Source organism: Chlamydomonas reinhardtii, chromosome 13 (assembly GCF_000002595.2).
Source record: "Chlamydomonas reinhardtii strain CC-503 cw92 mt+ chromosome 13, whole genome shotgun sequence".
In the NCBI taxonomy this organism is placed as follows: Eukaryota; Viridiplantae; Chlorophyta; class Chlorophyceae; order Chlamydomonadales; family Chlamydomonadaceae; genus Chlamydomonas; species Chlamydomonas reinhardtii.
This window is the reverse complement of record NC_057016.1, coordinates 1,392,364-1,409,751: the sequence shown is the minus strand read 5'-3', so window position 1 is coordinate 1,409,751 and position 17,388 is coordinate 1,392,364. Positions and strand designations below refer to the sequence as shown.

The window sequence follows — 17,388 nt, the reverse complement described above, 5'->3', positions numbered from 1 at the left end:
TTATATATAAAAGTCATAGTGCCGGATTTTTATGCCGCCACCGGCTGTAACATGGCATCGGTGTTGCTGCAGCGCTCCGGCGCAATTGCAAGAGCGATTCGTTCAGTCACGGCTCGCAAGTACACCTTGCCCGCGTGCAGTTCACTAGTTGCGTCAAATGACACGACATCCAACCGTTTGCAATTGTTCCCGCGGCTGCGCTGCCATTCAACCACTGCGGGGTTTGACGGCGGGAGTGTTGTCGAGGCGGTGACGGGAGAGCAGCCAGGTGAGGAGCCCGCCGTGTCAGCTGTATTCGCTCTCCCCATCATGCCTCCCCAACCCCTGAGTCACCTTGCTTGCTCGTGTCCTGTGCGCTACAAGTATCCCAACAAGCGCGCCACGTCGCCTAGCTGCGCACTGCCGCCGCCATGCGAGGCCCGCGCCTGCTGGGCAGAACTTGCTACATGCCGTTGCCGCACCGAATGCATCGGACCGAGTTACAGGCCGTGACTTGGGCATGCACTTCACCACCTCACAGGCCCATCGGATTTAGATCCTGATGACCAGGAACTACCAGAGGCAGCAGGCCCCGGTCCGGGGAGCCTTCGAGCGGGCACGGCGGCCCAGCAGCCCCTGCCCGGCGGGCTCTACGTGATTCCCACGCCCATCGGCAACCTGCAGGTCGGCTGCTGCATATGCGCGTTCCCACCTCAACATTGCAAGCTCCAGCGCAGCTCTCGTGGCGTAGCCATATGGGTTATTCAGCCTTGCACTCTCCCTCTCTCTCACACACATATACACACACATGTATACACACACATACACACATATACACACACAGGACATCACGCTGCGGGCGGCTGACACGCTGCGACGTGTTCACCTACTCTTGGCTGAGGACACGCGGCACACGCGCAAGCTACTCAACTTCTTGGTGAGCCCGTTTAAGCCCAAGCATGATACATGATCACTTAGCAATCCGCTTACTCAATCCATGATACAGCTGCTGGTGGGTCGCTGTTCTCCGCATGAGCTGTCCAGCACCAGGCGCCAGCTTAAACGTGCATCACCTTCGGCAGCACCCAGTCATCTCATCCGGATGATACGGCACATATGTACCACTGTGTTTGGCTTCGAACCCCGCTTACAGGGCATCCGCAACGTGGAGCTCATGAGCTGTCACGAGCACAATGAGAAGCTGCGGCTGAGCCGCGTGCTGCAGCGGCTGGAGGCGGGCGAGGTGGGGCGCAACAGTAATGAGGCTGGGAAGCAGGGAACTAGGGTGCAGGGAACGAGGATGCAGGGGCTGGGTGGCTCTCTAATACAGCCTTCCCATGACGGCACTTCTATCGGACACACGTTGTGCATACGCAACCCAGACTGCCGTAGGGCACGGGCACCCCAGCCCGCCACAAGCATGTCGCCCAACCCGGCCAACGCGTGCCTCTCTGCCCCCGCGTGCCTTTCTGCTCCCGCGTTTCTCTCTGTCGCCGCGCGCCGCTGTGTCCCCGTCCCGCCTCCCATGTAGCCGGTGGGGCTGGTGAGCGATGCGGGCATGCCCGGCATCTCCGACCCAGGGGCGGTGGTCATCGCGGCGGCGGTGGCGGCGGGCGTGAACGTGGTGGCGCTGCCGGGCCCCTGCGCCTTCGTGACGGCGCTGGTGGGCTCGGGGCTGGCCACAGACGCCTTCAGCTTCGTGGGCTTCCTGCCTCCCAAGTCGGGTGAGCGGTGGCGGTGGAGCAGAAGTAGGAGTCGCATGTCATGGATGGCACCTTTTCGCTATGTCGCATTCGTTATCATGGGTGGTATGTACCTGTACCTGTATGCACATGGGCGGCTGCTTCTGCTGCTACTCTACAGGCGCGCGGCGGCGCGTGCTAGACTCGCTGGCAGCGGTGCCGGGCACACTCATCATGTACGCCCCGCCGCACGGTCTGGCGGCGGTGCTAGCAGACTGCGTGGCGGTGCTGGGGCCGAGCCGGCGGTGCTGCGTGGCGCGGGAGATCAGCAAGCTGCACGAGGAGTACTTCAGGTGAGTGAGCGTGTTTGCGAGCAAGGGTTTGTTGAACAACGAAACGGAACATACCCGCGTGCGTGCGTGTGCGCCTGTGTGTGCGAGCCTGTGTTGGGAGAGCCTATCATTGCGAGCCTGTGTGCGCGCGCCTGTATGCGTGCGAGCATGCGTGGGCGAGCCTGTGTGGGCGAAGATGGTTCATGTGCTTAAGGAGCCCTGGGGAGAACGGGAGACGTAGCTCGAGCGGTCGCGCCTGTGTGCGCGGCTGCGCGCTCTGCGCTGTCATGAGACCAGGAGCTGGCGGAAGGGCCGACGTGGCAGGCTAAAAGGGTTGGGCCGGACTGCAGCATGCTGCGGTGAATAGCCGGCTTGAGGCGGTTGCGGCGTACATGCTCTCGCTTGCTACCTGCGAGGGCGCGAGAGTCGGGAGTCCTGGAGTCCTGCTTTGGTTAGGCTGGTCTGTGCCGGACGGTGCTGAAGTGGACACCCGGTGCGTCACACACGTGTTGCGTCTGCGGCGCTTTGCTCGCGCGCAGGTCGACGCTGGAGGGAGCTGCCAAGGAGTTCGGGGAGGTACGGGAAGCCAGGGGTGAGATCGTGCTATTGGTGGAGGGAGCAGACGCAGCAGCGGCGACGGCAGGCGGCGCAGCAGGCTCAGGGGCAGGCGGGGCGACAGGCGGCGGCGGCGGTGAGGGCGGCGGTGCGCCAGCTGTGGAGCGAGTGCTCCGGGAGCTGCTGGCGGCGGGGACGCCTGTGTCCAGCGCCGTCAAAGAGGTGAGCTCCAGGGTGGGCTCCAAACCGCGGCTCCGCACACTCGTCACCTGTCGCTTTGGTCCTCAACACTGGTGCTTGGACAGCAGCATCACAGTGCTCATCCCCACCCTGGCGGTGCTGCGTGCACCCCTCGCACGTCTACCGCCGAACCACTGGGGCCCGCGCGCAATGACATCTGCCCACCGACCCGCCCACGCAGGTGGTCGCGAACCTGGGAGCCAACAAGAAGGCCGCGTACGCACTGGCGCTCCGGCTGAGCGCCGAGGTGCAGCAGCCTGACAAGGAGACGCGGTAGCTAGTGGCGGTGGTAGCAGCTGTGGTAGTGGCTGTGGCAGTGACAGTGGCGGTAGCGGTAGCGATGGAGATTGGAGACAATGGAGCTGGCTGGTAAAAGCGGCAGCAGTGGCTGGGGCTGTAGCTCGGAGCAACACCACCAACTTGGGTGTTTGGGAGTATCGAGCAGGGTATCGAGCGCTTGGGATAAGGCCATAAGGGATGGTCCCTCTGCTGACTGGGTACCCCTTTGTAAGGTCATCACGTATCATTAACGCCAATCACCGCCAATTGGCCATGCGCTGAGGCCAGTCCCAAGTATCCAATCCCAACAAACAACAGCCGCCGCCGCCTGAGTGGACATGGCCACCTCAAGTGTCCTACTGTCCTGACACCGTCGTCTTGACACACCAGACGGTGCAGCAAAGCGTTGCAAATCACCAAGCGTCGTGCATTCTCGCATTGAGAGGCTACCAGCGCGTGCTTGCGTCCACTAGATGCTACCCACGTGCATTCGCTGCCCACTGTCTGTGAGGGTCGTCTCACAGACGACAGCGCAGCCGTGTGTCCATGCCACCATCCACACTAGCTCGCGTTTCAGCGGGCCAACGAAATGCTTCCCCTTCCCAGCCATAGCCCGCACCAAAGAGACCGGGGTCACACTAGGGCTGCGCTCACAGAAACTGGATACATACGTCAACACAGTGAACACACTCTGCTTCACACAGCTTCAGACAGCTTCGCGTAGCTACCGCCGCCTGCAGAGAGTCATGCCGTCGCCAATGGGCACCATGCTGACGCTGATGCGTGTGTCCGCGAGCAGCTTGGCGTTCAGGTCGCGAAGTGCTAGAGCTGCCTTGTCGCCGGGCTGCGGGGGCGGTGAGACAGGGCGCAGAAGGTTGGAGTTTTTACAGTGGCCACAGGCGCCATAGGATGTCTGGAACACGGTAAGAGGAGGCTGTAGTCCCTAGCCTGACAAGCAGGGGTTTGAGCTAATCAAGCCGACCGCCTAACCCAGCGGGGGACGGCCGTGGGGGACGGCTCAGGCACAGGCTACGTGAGGCGTCGGCCGTTGGAGCACGACACGATTGCCGCCCCGTTTTTGAAGCCCCACACCCTGAGCCTCCTCGAAAGCTCACCGGGGGATCCGCCACTTTGCCGTAGAACAGCACATTATCAATGGCGATCAGGCCGCCCGGCCGCACCAGCTGCAGCAACAGCTCATAGTACGAGTCGTACGCCCGCTTGTCCGCGTCTGCAGTACGGCAGTGTGGCATGCATCATGTATGGCAGGCAATACGGCAGGTGGGCATCGGAGTTCTCATTGGCATTTGGCGCGCGCAGCACCTAAGCCGGAACCGCGGTAAACCGAATGGCATGCAGTCGTTACGGCGCCGCCGCACATCGGCACACACGAGCCGGTCCGCCTCTCGCGCCCCCAGCAGCCCCACAGCCCACCCACCCCTCTCCATTGGTGCCCTGCCTACCAGCCTACAGCCATCAGCATCAGCTTGTCATACCACACGGACCCCTGACACCAAGCCCCACACGCACCAATGAAAGCCATGTCATAGGATCCGGGTCCGTCCCGCTCCAGAAGCGCCTGGAGGGACTCTTCCGCGGGCCCCACGCGTAGCTCCACTCGCTCTTCAACTCCTGTACCATGCATACCGTATGCGCTGCTTTGTGCGATGGGGTTTAGAGCGAGCCCGTGCCACGGGCGTGAGCACGGGATATGCACTCACGGCAGTGGCGTGTTGACAGCCTGCGAGAACCCTTCCGACCCGCGAAGGCCCGGACGATGTACGTGGCTCCGGCAGTCTCATGCAGCATCAAACTACGGTCGCACCTGCGAGGCCCCAGTAGCGCTGTGCCATGGCCACGGGGCGCTCATCCCGGTCCAGTGCCACCAGCTTGCCGTCGGCCGGCAGCGCCTGCGGATAGATGGTAGACGGCGGAAGCTTTCCCTTCTACCTCGGTTTCTCTGGGTTCCCTGGTTCCACCAAGAGACCGAGCGACCCTTGTGTGCCCATCCCCGCCTTTCCGTTTGCCCGCCGCTGTGGCACATCTCCTCAGCAACGGCGCACGCCCACCAGCTTGCTTCCCTCTTGCTCTCTTTACACCTGACGTCCTGAGCCCGCCTGTGAGCCCCTCGGTCCTCCTGCCCATCCACCGTTCGGCATGAGTTTAACATCCATTTCCCCCAACCACATTGCCCTTTTCTTAGTTACCTATGCTGATCCCAAGTCCTTCGTGCCCTGCACTCTCCTGCCCTTCCCTGTACCTCTGCGGCCCCACCCCTGTCACACGCCACACGCAACCAACTACCAACTCACCAGCGCCATGGCAGTGGATGAGTACCCTGTGAATACGCCCACCTCCACCACCCGCTTTGCGCCCACTAGCTCCACCAGCAGGCCCAGCAGCGCACCTTGCTCCGGCGTAATCTGCTCGCATGCGCGCATGAATGCCACGTCAACAAGGACAGTCGACCCCGTCCTTCCCCCTGTGCTTTCCTAACACTGAGGGAAGCTATTCCGAAGTGCAGCCCGGCTGATGTGCTTGTCAAGCTAGCAGCCCAAGGCATGGATTCCAGGGGCGAATGGCCAGGAGCACGGTAAGGCACAAAGATGCACAGCGAACAGGTGAAACAGTGCCCTTGGCCTACGCGCCTCTCAGGTGCCCTTGCCCTCTTACCTGCATGTGCGACCCGTGTACATCCGCTGTCTCCTCCCGCAGCCGCCGCAGCACCTGGGAGATTGCAAGCGTGTGTGAGGAGTGCCTCCCAGCAGCGGGACCTTCCAGCCAGCCCTCCCCTTCCTTCCCTCCCTCCCCTCTGGTACCCGCCCACCTCCGGTTCCCGCGTGTGCTCCAGCATGTAGTCGTACACCTGTGGTGTCATGCCAATTGCCACCGGCACCTTGTTTATTACTCGGCCCCCAGTGGACGCTGCCTTGCCAGGCGAGACCTCGGACGCAGCGCGTACGCGGCCGCTGCGGCACGCAGGGGCAGCGAATTCAGGTAGCCGGTCGAAGAGCACCAGCCTCAGCCGGTTTTGCAGACAGGGTCACCAGTGTCCGACTTCCAGTAATCGAAGACGATGTAGTTTAAGCACAATCTCTGACGAGCATAGCGGCGCGCACCTGCAATTGCGCCGCACCTCCACGCAGCTGCGCCTTGGCGACCCGGGATACATAGCATGCATTCTTAATGTGTGCTGCATGTTAGGAGCAAATTATTTGACGCCTACTGTAAGGGTTGAAGAAACCTTCGGCTGAATTGCAGGGAAATTTTGTCATGCGCAGTTCGAGGAACGTCTGTCGTGTATTTCAGGACAAACGCTCATGAACTTATGATGGGATTGAGGACTAGGGGTAGTTTCGATTGGCATGCACCCATGGCTGCTCCGTGCTCGGCACGTCCCTAGCGACTCGGCCCTTCCAGGTCAGGGACGTCCCATTCCTCTTCAGATACCAACACTGACGCCGCACATCGATGCCACGACCGCCCAGCCCTCTGCCTTGCGCTGGTTGCCGAGGACAGCCGTGGACAGGGGAGGTACGACCTACAAAGCTGAAGCCTGCGCAAGTTGACATCGGCAGTAGTTGCCCGGTTCGAGGTCACCGGGGTAGCTTGGCAAGCACAGCGCAGCAGTTGGTAAGCAGGCATGAGATCAGCAACAGTGCGTTATGATGGATACTTGGTGACTGCGTGGTGGGCAGTGGAAGGGCGGTTAGTTGGCTGTGCTCGGCTGACCGCTTGACGGACCGGACACGGAAACAGGCGGCGTCCTAGGTCCGGGTCGAAGATGAGAATCATGTGCTCATGCGGTGTACGGCCAGTACCAGTTGCGTTTGGGTAGCGAGATCGATTTTACAGGCGGGATGCAGGCCGTTATGCAGAATACGGACCCAGCCAGGTTAGCCGCGTTACTAGATTCCATTTGGGAGCACAGGAGCAGAAGCACCCCCATTCGGGGACCAAACTAGCTGCATATATAAGTGTTGCAGGCGTTATAAGGGCCCCCCGGCCCGGGCCTCGGTTTCTACAAGGACAGGAATGCACGTCGTGCTCACCACCTTGTAACCACACACAACTAGGGTAACCAGCAGGTTGTTTCAGCCAGTCTCAGCAGACCTCAAGCCTCAAACCTGTTGGGTAGTTGTGGTGTGGGCTGCTGGCCCTAGCTGGCCATTGTTCTAGAGTGTCTTGGATGCACGGAAATGTGGGATTGGAGACAGCATACATTGTGGCGTAGATCTTGTCGTAGATGCAGCAGGGGATACAGCAGGGATACAGGTAAGCCGCCCGCCGCCCCCAGCCATCCCGCCAACCCATGTCGGAAGAAGGCGGATGTGTAAGGATAGCGGAGGCGGTGCACGCACCTTTATGAACATGGGATGGTGATGCGCGCAAAAGGTACCGTGATTTCATGCGAAGTGGCGGCAGGGTTGATCGGATCCAGTCTGGGAGGCTTCGTGCCACGTGCTGTCGCTTCATTCCAGTGTCTCAGCCTTACGAGCATGCGGTGACAGCAGTCTTGCACCGCGGCAGGTGTAACAAGTGGAGAGGGGCGGGGCGAAAGGGTAGGGACGAAGGTGTGCACTACCTCATCAGGTGCGGAAAGGGCGCTTCACATCAAACGCAAAGGCGCCGCCTGCACGGCAGCCCAGAGTCGTCATTGTATGTGTCCAACGTAACCTGATGTGTTGAAGCGACAGGGAAGAGGGCGGTCGCAAGCAAACAGCACGCCGCTGCATTCATGTTGCGCGTTGTGTGAACGCACTCAGCAGCTAGCCGCTCACGCACGTCTGCGGCCCGCCGTCCAATCAAGCCCGCCAGAGCGCGCGCTTTGCACAGTTCTAATTAAGATAGGCGCCCATCAGTATGTTCTAACCTATCTAGCTAGGTAGTTCCGTCACAAACTGGACCCCATTTCGGACAACTGCGCGGCATGTTTGGTCGATTCGGCTTCCTAGTAGAAGCGTATCCTGCCTTGTGATGTTATTATGTAAGGCGAGGGCTGCTGCGCCCCTACATTGTGCGCGCTGTGACGTCTCAATTCGTGCGTGCTTGGTTCTTGCGCACGGCCGGAGGGCACCAGCCGGTTGCATTTGAGACTAAGGAAAGCGGTCGTGGCCAGGGGTCACCCTTGGAGGAATGCACTTCAACCTGTCACCACCTCAGTGATCCCTAGACACGAACAGCGCCACGCACCGGCCCGGCGGAATGTTTTTTTTGAGAGAATGGTTACAAAGGAGAAGGAAGGGGAAAGGCACAGCACCATGTGCATACACGGGAATGGCAACGGCAGGTAACCTCACCTTCGCAGTTAAGGCAAGCACCATACATGGCAAGCAAATAAATGCAACTTGGCGAGGTGGTAGCCGCATGGGTAAGGAAGCATCACGACGAACATTGCTGTACGCATCCACGCTTGAGAAATAAACACGCTGAGCGCGGCCGAGGAGAGTTGCTGGAGGCAATGGTCCTAGGTAGCAGGCAGCGGGAGAGGGCAAGTTCAGTGTACACGGAGTGGCGGCGTTGCGCGTGTTAGTTGCCGGAGCGATGTGAGCCCCATCAGAACGGCCCGCGGCAGGAGTCCATGTTATCCCCGCAGCTGTGGAATGTCCATGAGTCGCTGCTGTGCTGACACGTGCGCGAAAGCTACGCCCAACAGTACGCCAACACTTCGGAGTAATTTGGAACCATCTGCATGCTTACCAGATCAACACGTGCCGCACAGTAGCACGTGCCCCCCACGCCACGGGAGTACACGCATGAATCAATGGTAGTACGGCTCCGTCGGCTCCAAACGCGCAGCTGCTTATTAGTCTGCAGCATCTGCCATTGGCCTTCCTTTCTCAGTAATTGCACGGGGGGGCCCTGTGGCCCCGCCTCAGGTACGGTGAATTCCCTACGGCCCCGATTTCATGCAAGGTGACAGTAGCAGTGTGCCTGTGTTGGGAAAGCACAAGGGAGAAGGGGTCGCCGCACACAGTGCCTGTGGGGGTGGAAGGATGGAGGAGCAAGTAGCGATGCAAAAAAAGATAGAGCGGACTCTGACAACTAGCACATTTGCTTGGCCCACTGGCTCGTGAACTGCGTCAGCAGGTCCCGCTTGTAACCTCTTCTAACCAATGCAATCTTGGCCCAGGGTACCAGCGAACCCCTGACTCACATCACACGCATCGTGACACGACACTTGAGTCCAGCGCTCAAGTTTCATTTGTGATCTCACGAATCATTTGTATGCATATATCCAACCTTGTCACGGTCATGATCGGGCGTATGCCTACCAAGCAAGCCAGGAGCGTGGCAAGGAGACGAAACGACCAAGCAGCGGCCCTGGCTGTGGAATGATGGATGCCTGCCGCGATGCTCAAGCACAGACTCAGCTGTCTACTAAAATGCGGAAGGCGTGTTTGGGATGTCTTATAACATCCACTGTGGCAACGGCAGCGGTCTTTATTGATTAACGGCTCTGCTTATGCCTGCTGCTGGTACTCATGGACTCGGTAGTGTGGTGGGGGGGGCAGCGCGCCCGCTGCTGGCGGAAAAGGCCGAGATCCATGGTATAGGACGACAGAACTTCACGATTAAAGAACGTTGCCCTTCAAGGAGAGTGTGTGTGTAGACGTTGCGGCGGCGGGTATGGGCACGCCCCGGGTGAGACCGGGTTGGGCGGGGGCGGAGCGGTCGCCGCGCGCATGGGCCTGCTGCACTGAGAGGGTTTCGGAAAAGAGTTTCCGATGGATCAACTTATTCATACGTATGCATGTGGCCTATTTGCGTGACGACCAGGGTTATTGCCCCTGGCCAAGGTCAATGCGAACGATGCATGTGAATCGAGTTCTCGCAGGCAAACCATACGTTGCGCCTCTTGTGAGTCTGCAATACTTGAGTCATATCTCATACACACATGTGAAGCACCGACTTGAGTTGCCGGAAAAGGACTTTGTAGGACCTTCTGTTTTGCGCTCTAGCCCACACCTGCCTGGCATCGAAGCACATCCAAAGCCATCTCTTAACTCTAAAACAGATAGTCTGCTTGGACGGGGCGGCGGGCGCTTTGCGACGGGCTCGCCCCAGTGGTCCGCGCCAGCAGCGCGTTCCACGCGGATTTGTTCGCTAGGTCCTGCTTTTTTGAGACGCACACCTGGGCGAGGGATTGCACGAAGGTGAGTGTGTGGCTTGAATAATGGCGGGTCATCACCTCGACCCGACTGCAAAGGTAGAGGGTCGTAGCCCGTCATAGCTTGCTCACATCAGGACGGATTGGAGATTTGCTCGCAAACACATGATGGCCAGGGCGTTTTTGCTCGCACTTGTCCGACCTGCTCGATAACGTCCTCGCACGGCGCTGCGCAGCGGGTCGAGGAATGAAACATACGCGATAAGCGATAAGATCAGATTTGCGCTGTAATCATGCTCGTGGTTGGCATGAATCACGAAGCTCGCACGCGACGGGGGATGAATTAGCTGGCATGGATTGCTGCACGCACGCACGCACTGTGACCACTTGAACTTCAAGCCGCTGTCGATGTTGCAGCGGCAGCATGCGTATGCGCAGATTTTGTTCCTTGAGCATGTTTGACTTAGGTACGGGTGGAGCATCAGGCGGCAGCACAGCTGCGGCCGACAAAGGTCCCGAATCCCCTCGGCTCGACCGACCGCCCGCCCTCGGGAGCTTTTGACTGATCACTCATTTGCCGTCAACGGCATGCATATCCCCAGTCTTTCATGTGCATGCCAATCCCCAGTCCAGTGTGCCCCCAGCGGTGCCATGCGTGCGGGTGTATCCGTCCGGATACTTGCTGAAGAATCTGGCGAGATATGTCCCTCACTTGGCGCCCCCCCAAATTAAACAATCACCTCCCGAGCGGGTCGAGCAATTGTTCAGCATAGCTTTGCACGGCACATATTGCGGCATAATCTACAGACCACGTAGTTGTCCAGGCAAGGGATATCATGTTTAAGTAGTCCCACGTTCTGAATTCCCCTGCCGGTCTTTGCATGCCAGAGCACACGTAATAGCTTATGGCTTGGTCAGTGGCTGGTCTGTCACAGCATTGCAGATGTTGCGGGCATATCAGCAGGTGTGTAACGATGGGTTTAGCTTATTAGCTCGACTTGACTTTGGCCTTGACGCATGCATGCGTGTGACTGCTGTGCAGCTGTGCATAGGCGCGCGCGCACGCACACACTTTTCCTCAACACATGCATTGCGTTATTGCATACACTGTTCTGCGTGTTTCCGCCCCAATGTGCCCTCTCTAACACACATGCGCACACGCGCACACGCACATATGCACGCGCGCGCACACCCACCCACACGTCCGCGCACGCGCGCACACGCATACGCGCATGTATGCACACACGTTCCTGGCATGCTCTCTAACGCACAAGAACGACGATTGGGCTGCGAACAAAACTACCACTCAACTTTTGTTAGTTGGAATGATGGGAGCTGGCATCATTGTACATGGATGGCAGTGCGTCAGTGTAGTCAGTGAGGCTAGTGGCGCAGAAAGACGCGGCTTACCTGATGTGCTCATCACCATGCATTCTGCTTAGTAGTTCACTCCTTACCGCAACTTGACATATTATACCATAAACACAAACGAGTGTTTCTCACTGCCCGCCATATCTAGGAATACGGTGTACCCAGCCGTGGCGTGTCGTTCGGCAACTTGCACAGTCACGATGTATGCAGGTGCTGCAAGGTCAGTTAATGCCAGGGATATGGGTAGCCAGCTATGCATGCACAAAGCAACCGAGAGGGAAATCCATGGCTGAAACTGATCGATGGGGGACAAACCATGCGTCATCATAGGGCAGGCGTTGTTCCACCACCCCGAGGGTTGGCCACTGCCGGCCCCGTCACCATCGCACCACCGCTAGCTATGTTAACAAACAAGTGCCCGAGCGCCGATCTATCCCCATTTGCACAGTGCTGCGAATTGCGGTATAGCTTTGTTCCACGTATGACGCGTTGAATGGTGCCAAGGATCAAACCCTATGCTTGTGCCCGTGTGCTCTCTCTGCAGCTGCCATCACTGCTTAATGTGAAGAGGTGTTAGCGCGCTTGGAGTGAGCTGCATACATACAACGCTGACAACGTAGTTAACTACGTTTGCCTACTGCTGGATGCATAGCAGTCTGCCTGCGGTCTCTGCATGAATAATGTGAGTAGTGGAGTCCTGCAAATCGTCGTCGCCTAATAATCTCTACCTGCTGCTTGTTGTTGCCACGCACGGTGAACCGAAGACACACCTGCTGTCCGTTGTTTGACGTACACGCAGCATGTACAGAGCTTTGATTGTTAGCGTACATAAACTCCATGCAAGCAATGCACTTCATCTTTGATGTCTGCTAGCTTTATTGGATTGTGATTACGACTTGCGCTAATTACAGGCTTGCTGCGCAGAGCAAGCAGCCGCCTTGTGCCACAGGCTACTGATGATACCAGCAACAGCAACGGCTGGGGTTGGTCGCGCGGACTTGGGCGTTCAAAGTTGACAATAAGATTGAGGCGCGCATCCGCGCGTATCACCTGCACGGATGTCATCTCCGCGGAGTGATGAAAGCAACCCCGACAGGACCACCAGCAGTTTAGCCGCGGCGGCTGCAGCTGCAGCTGCTGCAGCTGCTGCGGCTTCAACCAGCAACCCCTCTGCCGGGAGCAGGGCCGGCGGCGGCGCCTGGCCGCCATCTGCCGGTGGCAGCAGCAGCAGCGGCGGCGGCGGCAGCCTGCTGCCACCTGCAGCTCGTGCAATGCTCCAGCTGCAGCAGCACCTGCAACAAGAGCAGCGCCGACAGCGTCAGCGGTCGCCAGAAGCAAGACCAGTACCGCCGCAGCTGCAGCCGCATGCAGCCGCGCTGGCTGCGAGTGCGCAGCATCGGCCTGCCCATCACTTAATAAGCGGCAGCAGCAGCGGCGCAGCAGCCGCTAGACTTGCACAGACGGACAACGGCAACACCAATGATGCGCCACTTCGTGACCTCATGCAGCAGCTGCAGCAGCTTCGGCACCTACCCTCAGAGTCGCTAAAAGCTGTACTGGCTGCGGCGAATGTCAGCAGCACAGCAAGAGGTGGCGATAGCAGTAGTAGCGGCAGCAGAGGCAGAGGAGGCGAGGATGCCGCCGCCGTAAGTGCGCAGCTGAGTCGGCACCTCGCCACCGTGGCGGCTGCAGCCACCAGTGAGCGGGAGCAGCAGCTACAGAAGCAACCGGAGCTTCTGATGCTTCGGCGGCACCAGCCGCCGGGTCAACAACAGGTGGTGCAGCCGCGGCACCAGAACGAACATTCGCATTTGACGAGCCGTTGGGAGCAGCCGCAGGAGCAGCCGCCGGCCCAGCCACGCCACCGACAACTGGAGCGTTTAGAGCAGCAGGTGGAGCAGCATCAACATCAGGAAACTGTGGCGGCACGGCTTGCGTTGCAGAGGCTGCAGCAGCAGCAGCAGCAGCAGCAGCAGCAGCAGCAGCAGCAGTACTCGCAGCAACATCAGCAACAGCAGCTGTTTCCCTCGGCAGATGCCGGTGGTGGTCTCGTGCTCGACCTCGGCGCCCCCGCTGATGCGACGACGTGGTCCGCAGCGGGAGGAGCAGCGTCCGTGGCGGGCGCAGCAGCAGCCCCTGCTGATGTCCGCGTGCCGCAGAGAAGCACCAGCAGCACCTGCAGTGGCAGCCGTGGTGCTGCGCCTGCAGCAGTTGCTGATCTGCAGCAGCTAATGCAGCTCATTCGCGCGCGTGGAGGCTTCGGAGCTCTGAGCTTAGGGCAGGCGGCCATGACCGCCGACAGCAGTGCCTCGGCTGCAGCTTACGCATCACCACTTGAAGCAGCGGCGATACTAGCTGCTGTTGAGGCAAGAGGCGCGGCAGCGGTCGCTGGTGGCGAGCTGGCCTCCAGCAACAGGGACGAGCGCCGAGGTGCAGCTGCTGGGGGCAGGGGCAGCAGCAGAGGCAGCGGCAGTGGCAGTGGGGGGGCTCCGGCCGCGGCATCGCCCGCCGCCGCCGCCACAGCGGACCAGTCGTTGCTGCAGCACCCGCTTGCAAAGCTGGCGCAACTACAGCAGCAGCCACTGCTGCAATCACGACAGCGCGGCGAGGCAGCGTCAACTGCTGCACCAGCACCAGCAGCCACTACAGCAGCGTCACTAGAAGGCAGCGTGAGGACCGTTGGCGTGTCAAGCAGTGGCGGCGGCCGCGCTGCTGCTGGCGTTGCAGCCGCCGACACGTTGGACCAGCAGGTGCGTGATTTATAAGTGCATGCATAGCGACGCACGCACGTAATAGTTTGCTGTGCATTTCATCACTAGTGCAGCATACTGTCCAGCGTTGCAATGGCACTTACCTATCTAGCTAGTCAATGATTAGTGTTGCAGCAGCCCGGTACCATGTATAGTCATTGTGCTCTCACGAGCGAGCGAGACATTCGCAGTTGCATAATGTCCGCATGCACAACTGTTGCGTGTAACTAATGTGAAGAATTCTGGAATGCCGATGCTACCCTACCCCCTCGCTTACTTGTTTAAGCGGTTATGTATGCAAGCAAGACAGCCGACTGGGAAGTTGCAAGCATGATACGCACTTGCCTTGTCATGTTTCTTGCTCTCATCACAGGCTGCTGGGGCGGATTTGCCGCGCAGCCCCCGCACCCGTGGCCGCGGCGGTGGTAGCAGCAACGCTGCCACGGACTCCTCCGCAGCAGTTGCTGACGGCACTGCTGCCGCTGTCGCAACTGTACCCCCTTCTGATGACGGAGCTGGCGAGCCCCAGGGGCAGCAGCGGCAGCTTCGTGTGGAGCTGCTGTTGCTGCCATCTCCTCCTGCAATAGCTGCCACTGCTGTGGGCGGTGACAGCAGTGACGCGGACAAACAGGTGCGCGTGCAGCGCGCGTGGCAGCTGCATGCATTGCTGCTATTTGTGTAAGCCCACATGTGTCCTTTGGTTCGCTATCCACGTAAATGCATTCATTACCATAGTCTTTGCTTGATAAGAAGTCACCGAGTTTAGGATCTAAACCTGTAAACCTTGGCAAACACAGGCCGAGCCGGCGGGCGCCTTTTGCTGGGAGCTGACGGCGCCTAGCCTCGCCATTGACAGCCAATATTACCAGGTGTGTCAAGGCGTAGCATGGGTGTCATGTGTGCCTTGGCCTGATCGCCTGAATCTACGCCACGGCGCTACGTCTAGCCTTAGTTCACCCATTTCAAGCTGTACAAGGCATCATACCGCTGACCAGGCATGCGCGCCTGTGCATTACATGCATCGCTATCCGCATGGCGGGCTTGCTTGGACATTGCCGTCGCGTGTTTGGGCCTCAGCAATCCTCGCGACATTAATGAAGCTTATTATGATCGGCTATTGTACGTACACAATCATCACGACTGGAGGTCAAGGCCCCAGCCAGCCATCGTGATGATTGTGGAAGTACATATGCTGTACTTACGGTGTTTATTTACGTTCCGCGCGCACTACATGTTCGAGGCCGCCCGTGCACACGACGACCATGCAACTGCCGTGTCTAGATACGGCAGCCTAGCATTTATGGGTCCCTCTACTCTGCAGCACGTGCGTGTGTCCCCATTCCTGCAGTGCCCCAGCAGCCCTGTTGCATATCGTACCGTTCGCTAGCTTCTGATGGCCGTCAGTGCACTAGATGGAATGTATGCGCCCGTCATTCCATGTCTGTTGCGCTTGTGGCACCAATCCCCGCATCTGCATGCACGCGGCTTGCATGCTTCTTGGATATGGTAGCTGAACTGCCGGTATGCGTGAGCTAAGCATCAGCTGCAACGGCGCATTATGCACAAAAGCGTACGTAGCTGCGAGTTTCAGGGCGCAGACCCGACCAGCGCTAGTGATCCACAACTACTATAATACTAGGGGCTACTTATTGAAAGCTTAATAATTTTTGGATTTGTTAATTATGGGGGCAGCACAAAGCAGCCTTGACATGAAATTTTCGGTGCCGGCGATGACCAGCTACTCCCAACAAGCAAGGCATGTTAACGTTGACCATAAAGTGGTGACAGCATATATAATAGAGTTTGGGATTTCTAGGATTGGCACGCTTTCCGGTCCTCAATGCGCCCGACAGTGCGCGCTCTCTTCCCGCCTTAGCGCGGTGGCACACATGTTCAAAGCAGAAAAAGGGATTTTTTATTTGGGGTAATGTTTTCGGGTCTATAGCCCATTGCGAGCAAAATGGTTTGGACATTAACTAACAGATAGAAAGGGAGAAATGCATCTTAGCGTCAGTACACGCGCGGTCTGACTCCTACAGTGCCCTCCACGGGTGCGGCATGCCCCCACAGTGTTAGGGCCGTTTAACTGGTGTCAAATATACGTATAGCTGCATATCTTCATCCAGCCAGGTGTGGCATTTTGCTGCATGCCCGGGCGGCAGAAACATGAAAAGATGTGGCTGGGCAGAGATGGGCACGGGCGCTTGCCTGGATCTATCTCACAGCTCGCGCGGCCGCTCCCGAAGCCACGCATCAAGCACCAGTAGACTTTGAATGGGATTAGGTGTCAAGAGCCAGGCATTGCACGGCTGCTTACCATAAATCGCCGTCTGTCTTGCGCCCGGCTTGCAGGGCTTATTATGTATGTATGCACAGCTTAAAGCCCCGTTTTGCCTTAGTTACAGGCCACAGCATTGCAGATTTCGTTGCTAGGCCGCGTGCAGACAACAGGTGTTCACGCATATTTTATAAACAGACGCAAAGGTGCGGTTTTGCATATCCACCGCGCAGGGCAGAAACAATCTTACTGCGCATATATAGGTTGTGAGGCTGGCCATGGATGTACAGGTTATTACACACCTGCTGCCGGGCTCTATGAAGTGCCGTTAATCCGTTATACTGGTCAAGTAGCGTGCATGCACGGCACAAAAGGATGGCAAATGCAGCTATGCGGTACTACTTGGAAGATTAAGCGGTCAGGCAACGCCCGCAAATGTGTATGCAGCAGGAGGCATATATGCGCGAGCTACCGAGCGCCTCTGTGCCCACTCCTGCCAGCCAGTCACTGAACAAAGATCGGCAGGCGAAGCAGGTGTAGTTAGTCGCACACAAACTAGCATTGCCGGCCGGGTACTGCCTTTGTAAACTGTTAGTACTATCAAGGAGCGGCAATCCCATACCAGCCAGCTTCTAGGAAGCCCGCTGCTGCTGGACAAGGGGGTCAGCTTTGTGCAGCTGGAAAAGGGCGGAGCCCCGCAGCATCAGGGAGGACTGACTGCAAATCGGCAGAGGGACGATGGCCCCACGTCTACCCCCACGCGGGAGCGAGGCACGGGCCCGCCACCAGCGCTGGGGCGAACTTCTAGTGG

At 58.7% G+C, this 17,388-nt stretch overlaps 3 protein-coding genes across 3 annotated transcripts; 2 read left to right on the top strand and 1 right to left on the bottom strand.

The window, feature by feature from the left end:
* Window positions 1–18: 18 nt before the first annotated feature.
* CHLRE_13g572000v5 (uncharacterized protein) lies at window positions 19–3,304 on the top strand. Its single transcript, XM_001693686.2, has 8 exons — window positions 19–268; window positions 521–663; window positions 824–916; window positions 1,133–1,222; window positions 1,511–1,703; window positions 1,843–2,014; window positions 2,533–2,770; window positions 2,970–3,304. Exons 1-8 carry the CDS (start codon window positions 52–54, stop codon window positions 3,063–3,065), a joined length of 1,242 nt encoding a protein of 413 aa, XP_001693738.2. The 5' UTR covers window positions 19–51; the 3' UTR covers window positions 3,066–3,304.
* A 2-nt stretch (window positions 3,305–3,306) lies between these two features.
* CHLRE_13g571950v5 (uncharacterized protein) lies at window positions 3,307–6,368 on the bottom strand. Its single transcript, XM_001693432.2, has 8 exons — window positions 6,187–6,368; window positions 5,895–6,036; window positions 5,741–5,794; window positions 5,380–5,490; window positions 4,893–4,977; window positions 4,598–4,699; window positions 4,183–4,298; window positions 3,307–3,911 (listed from the first exon to the last, which is right to left on the bottom strand). The coding sequence occupies exons 1-8, from the start codon at window positions 6,246–6,248 to the stop codon at window positions 3,792–3,794; spliced, it is 792 nt and encodes a 263-aa protein (XP_001693484.2). The 5' UTR covers window positions 6,249–6,368; the 3' UTR covers window positions 3,307–3,791.
* Window positions 6,369–11,988: 5,620 nt separating this feature from the next.
* On the top strand, window positions 11,989–17,176 carry CHLRE_13g571927v5 (uncharacterized protein). Its single transcript, XM_043069387.1, has 4 exons — window positions 11,989–14,299; window positions 14,673–14,930; window positions 15,097–15,168; window positions 15,621–17,176. Exons 1-4 carry the CDS (start codon window positions 12,608–12,610, stop codon window positions 15,684–15,686), a joined length of 2,088 nt encoding a protein of 695 aa, XP_042917362.1. The 5' UTR covers window positions 11,989–12,607; the 3' UTR covers window positions 15,687–17,176.
* The last annotated feature ends 212 nt before the right edge of the window (window positions 17,177–17,388 follow it).

Bases quoted from the DNA above. Each gene is read 5' to 3' on its own strand.
- CHLRE_13g571950v5 (XM_001693432.2), bottom strand. From the start codon at position 6,248: ATGCATGCTATGTATCCCGGGTCGCCAAGGCGCAGCTGCGTGGAGGTG. The intron at 4,978-5,379 runs GTGAGTTGGTAG...ATCTATCCGCAG, and splicing joins CATCCACTGCCATGGCGCTG to GCGCTGCCGGCCGACGGCAA. The intron at 4,299-4,597 runs GTGCGTGTGGGG...GCCGTACTGCAG, and splicing joins CTATGACATGGCTTTCATTG to ACGCGGACAAGCGGGCGTAC.
- CHLRE_13g571927v5 (XM_043069387.1), top strand. From the start codon at position 12,608: ATGTCATCTCCGCGGAGTGATGAAAGCAACCCCGACAGGACCACCAGC. The intron at 14,931-15,096 runs GTGCGCGTGCAG...TGGCAAACACAG, and splicing joins GCAGTGACGCGGACAAACAG to GCCGAGCCGGCGGGCGCCTT. The intron at 15,169-15,620 runs GTGTGTCAAGGC...TCTACTCTGCAG, and splicing joins TTGACAGCCAATATTACCAG to CACGTGCGTGTGTCCCCATT.
- CHLRE_13g572000v5 (XM_001693686.2), top strand. From the start codon at position 52: ATGGCATCGGTGTTGCTGCAGCGCTCCGGCGCAATTGCAAGAGCGATT. The intron at 269-520 runs GTGAGGAGCCCG...ACCACCTCACAG, and splicing joins GGTGACGGGAGAGCAGCCAG to GCCCATCGGATTTAGATCCT. The intron at 1,704-1,842 runs GTGAGCGGTGGC...GCTACTCTACAG, and splicing joins CTTCCTGCCTCCCAAGTCGG to GCGCGCGGCGGCGCGTGCTA.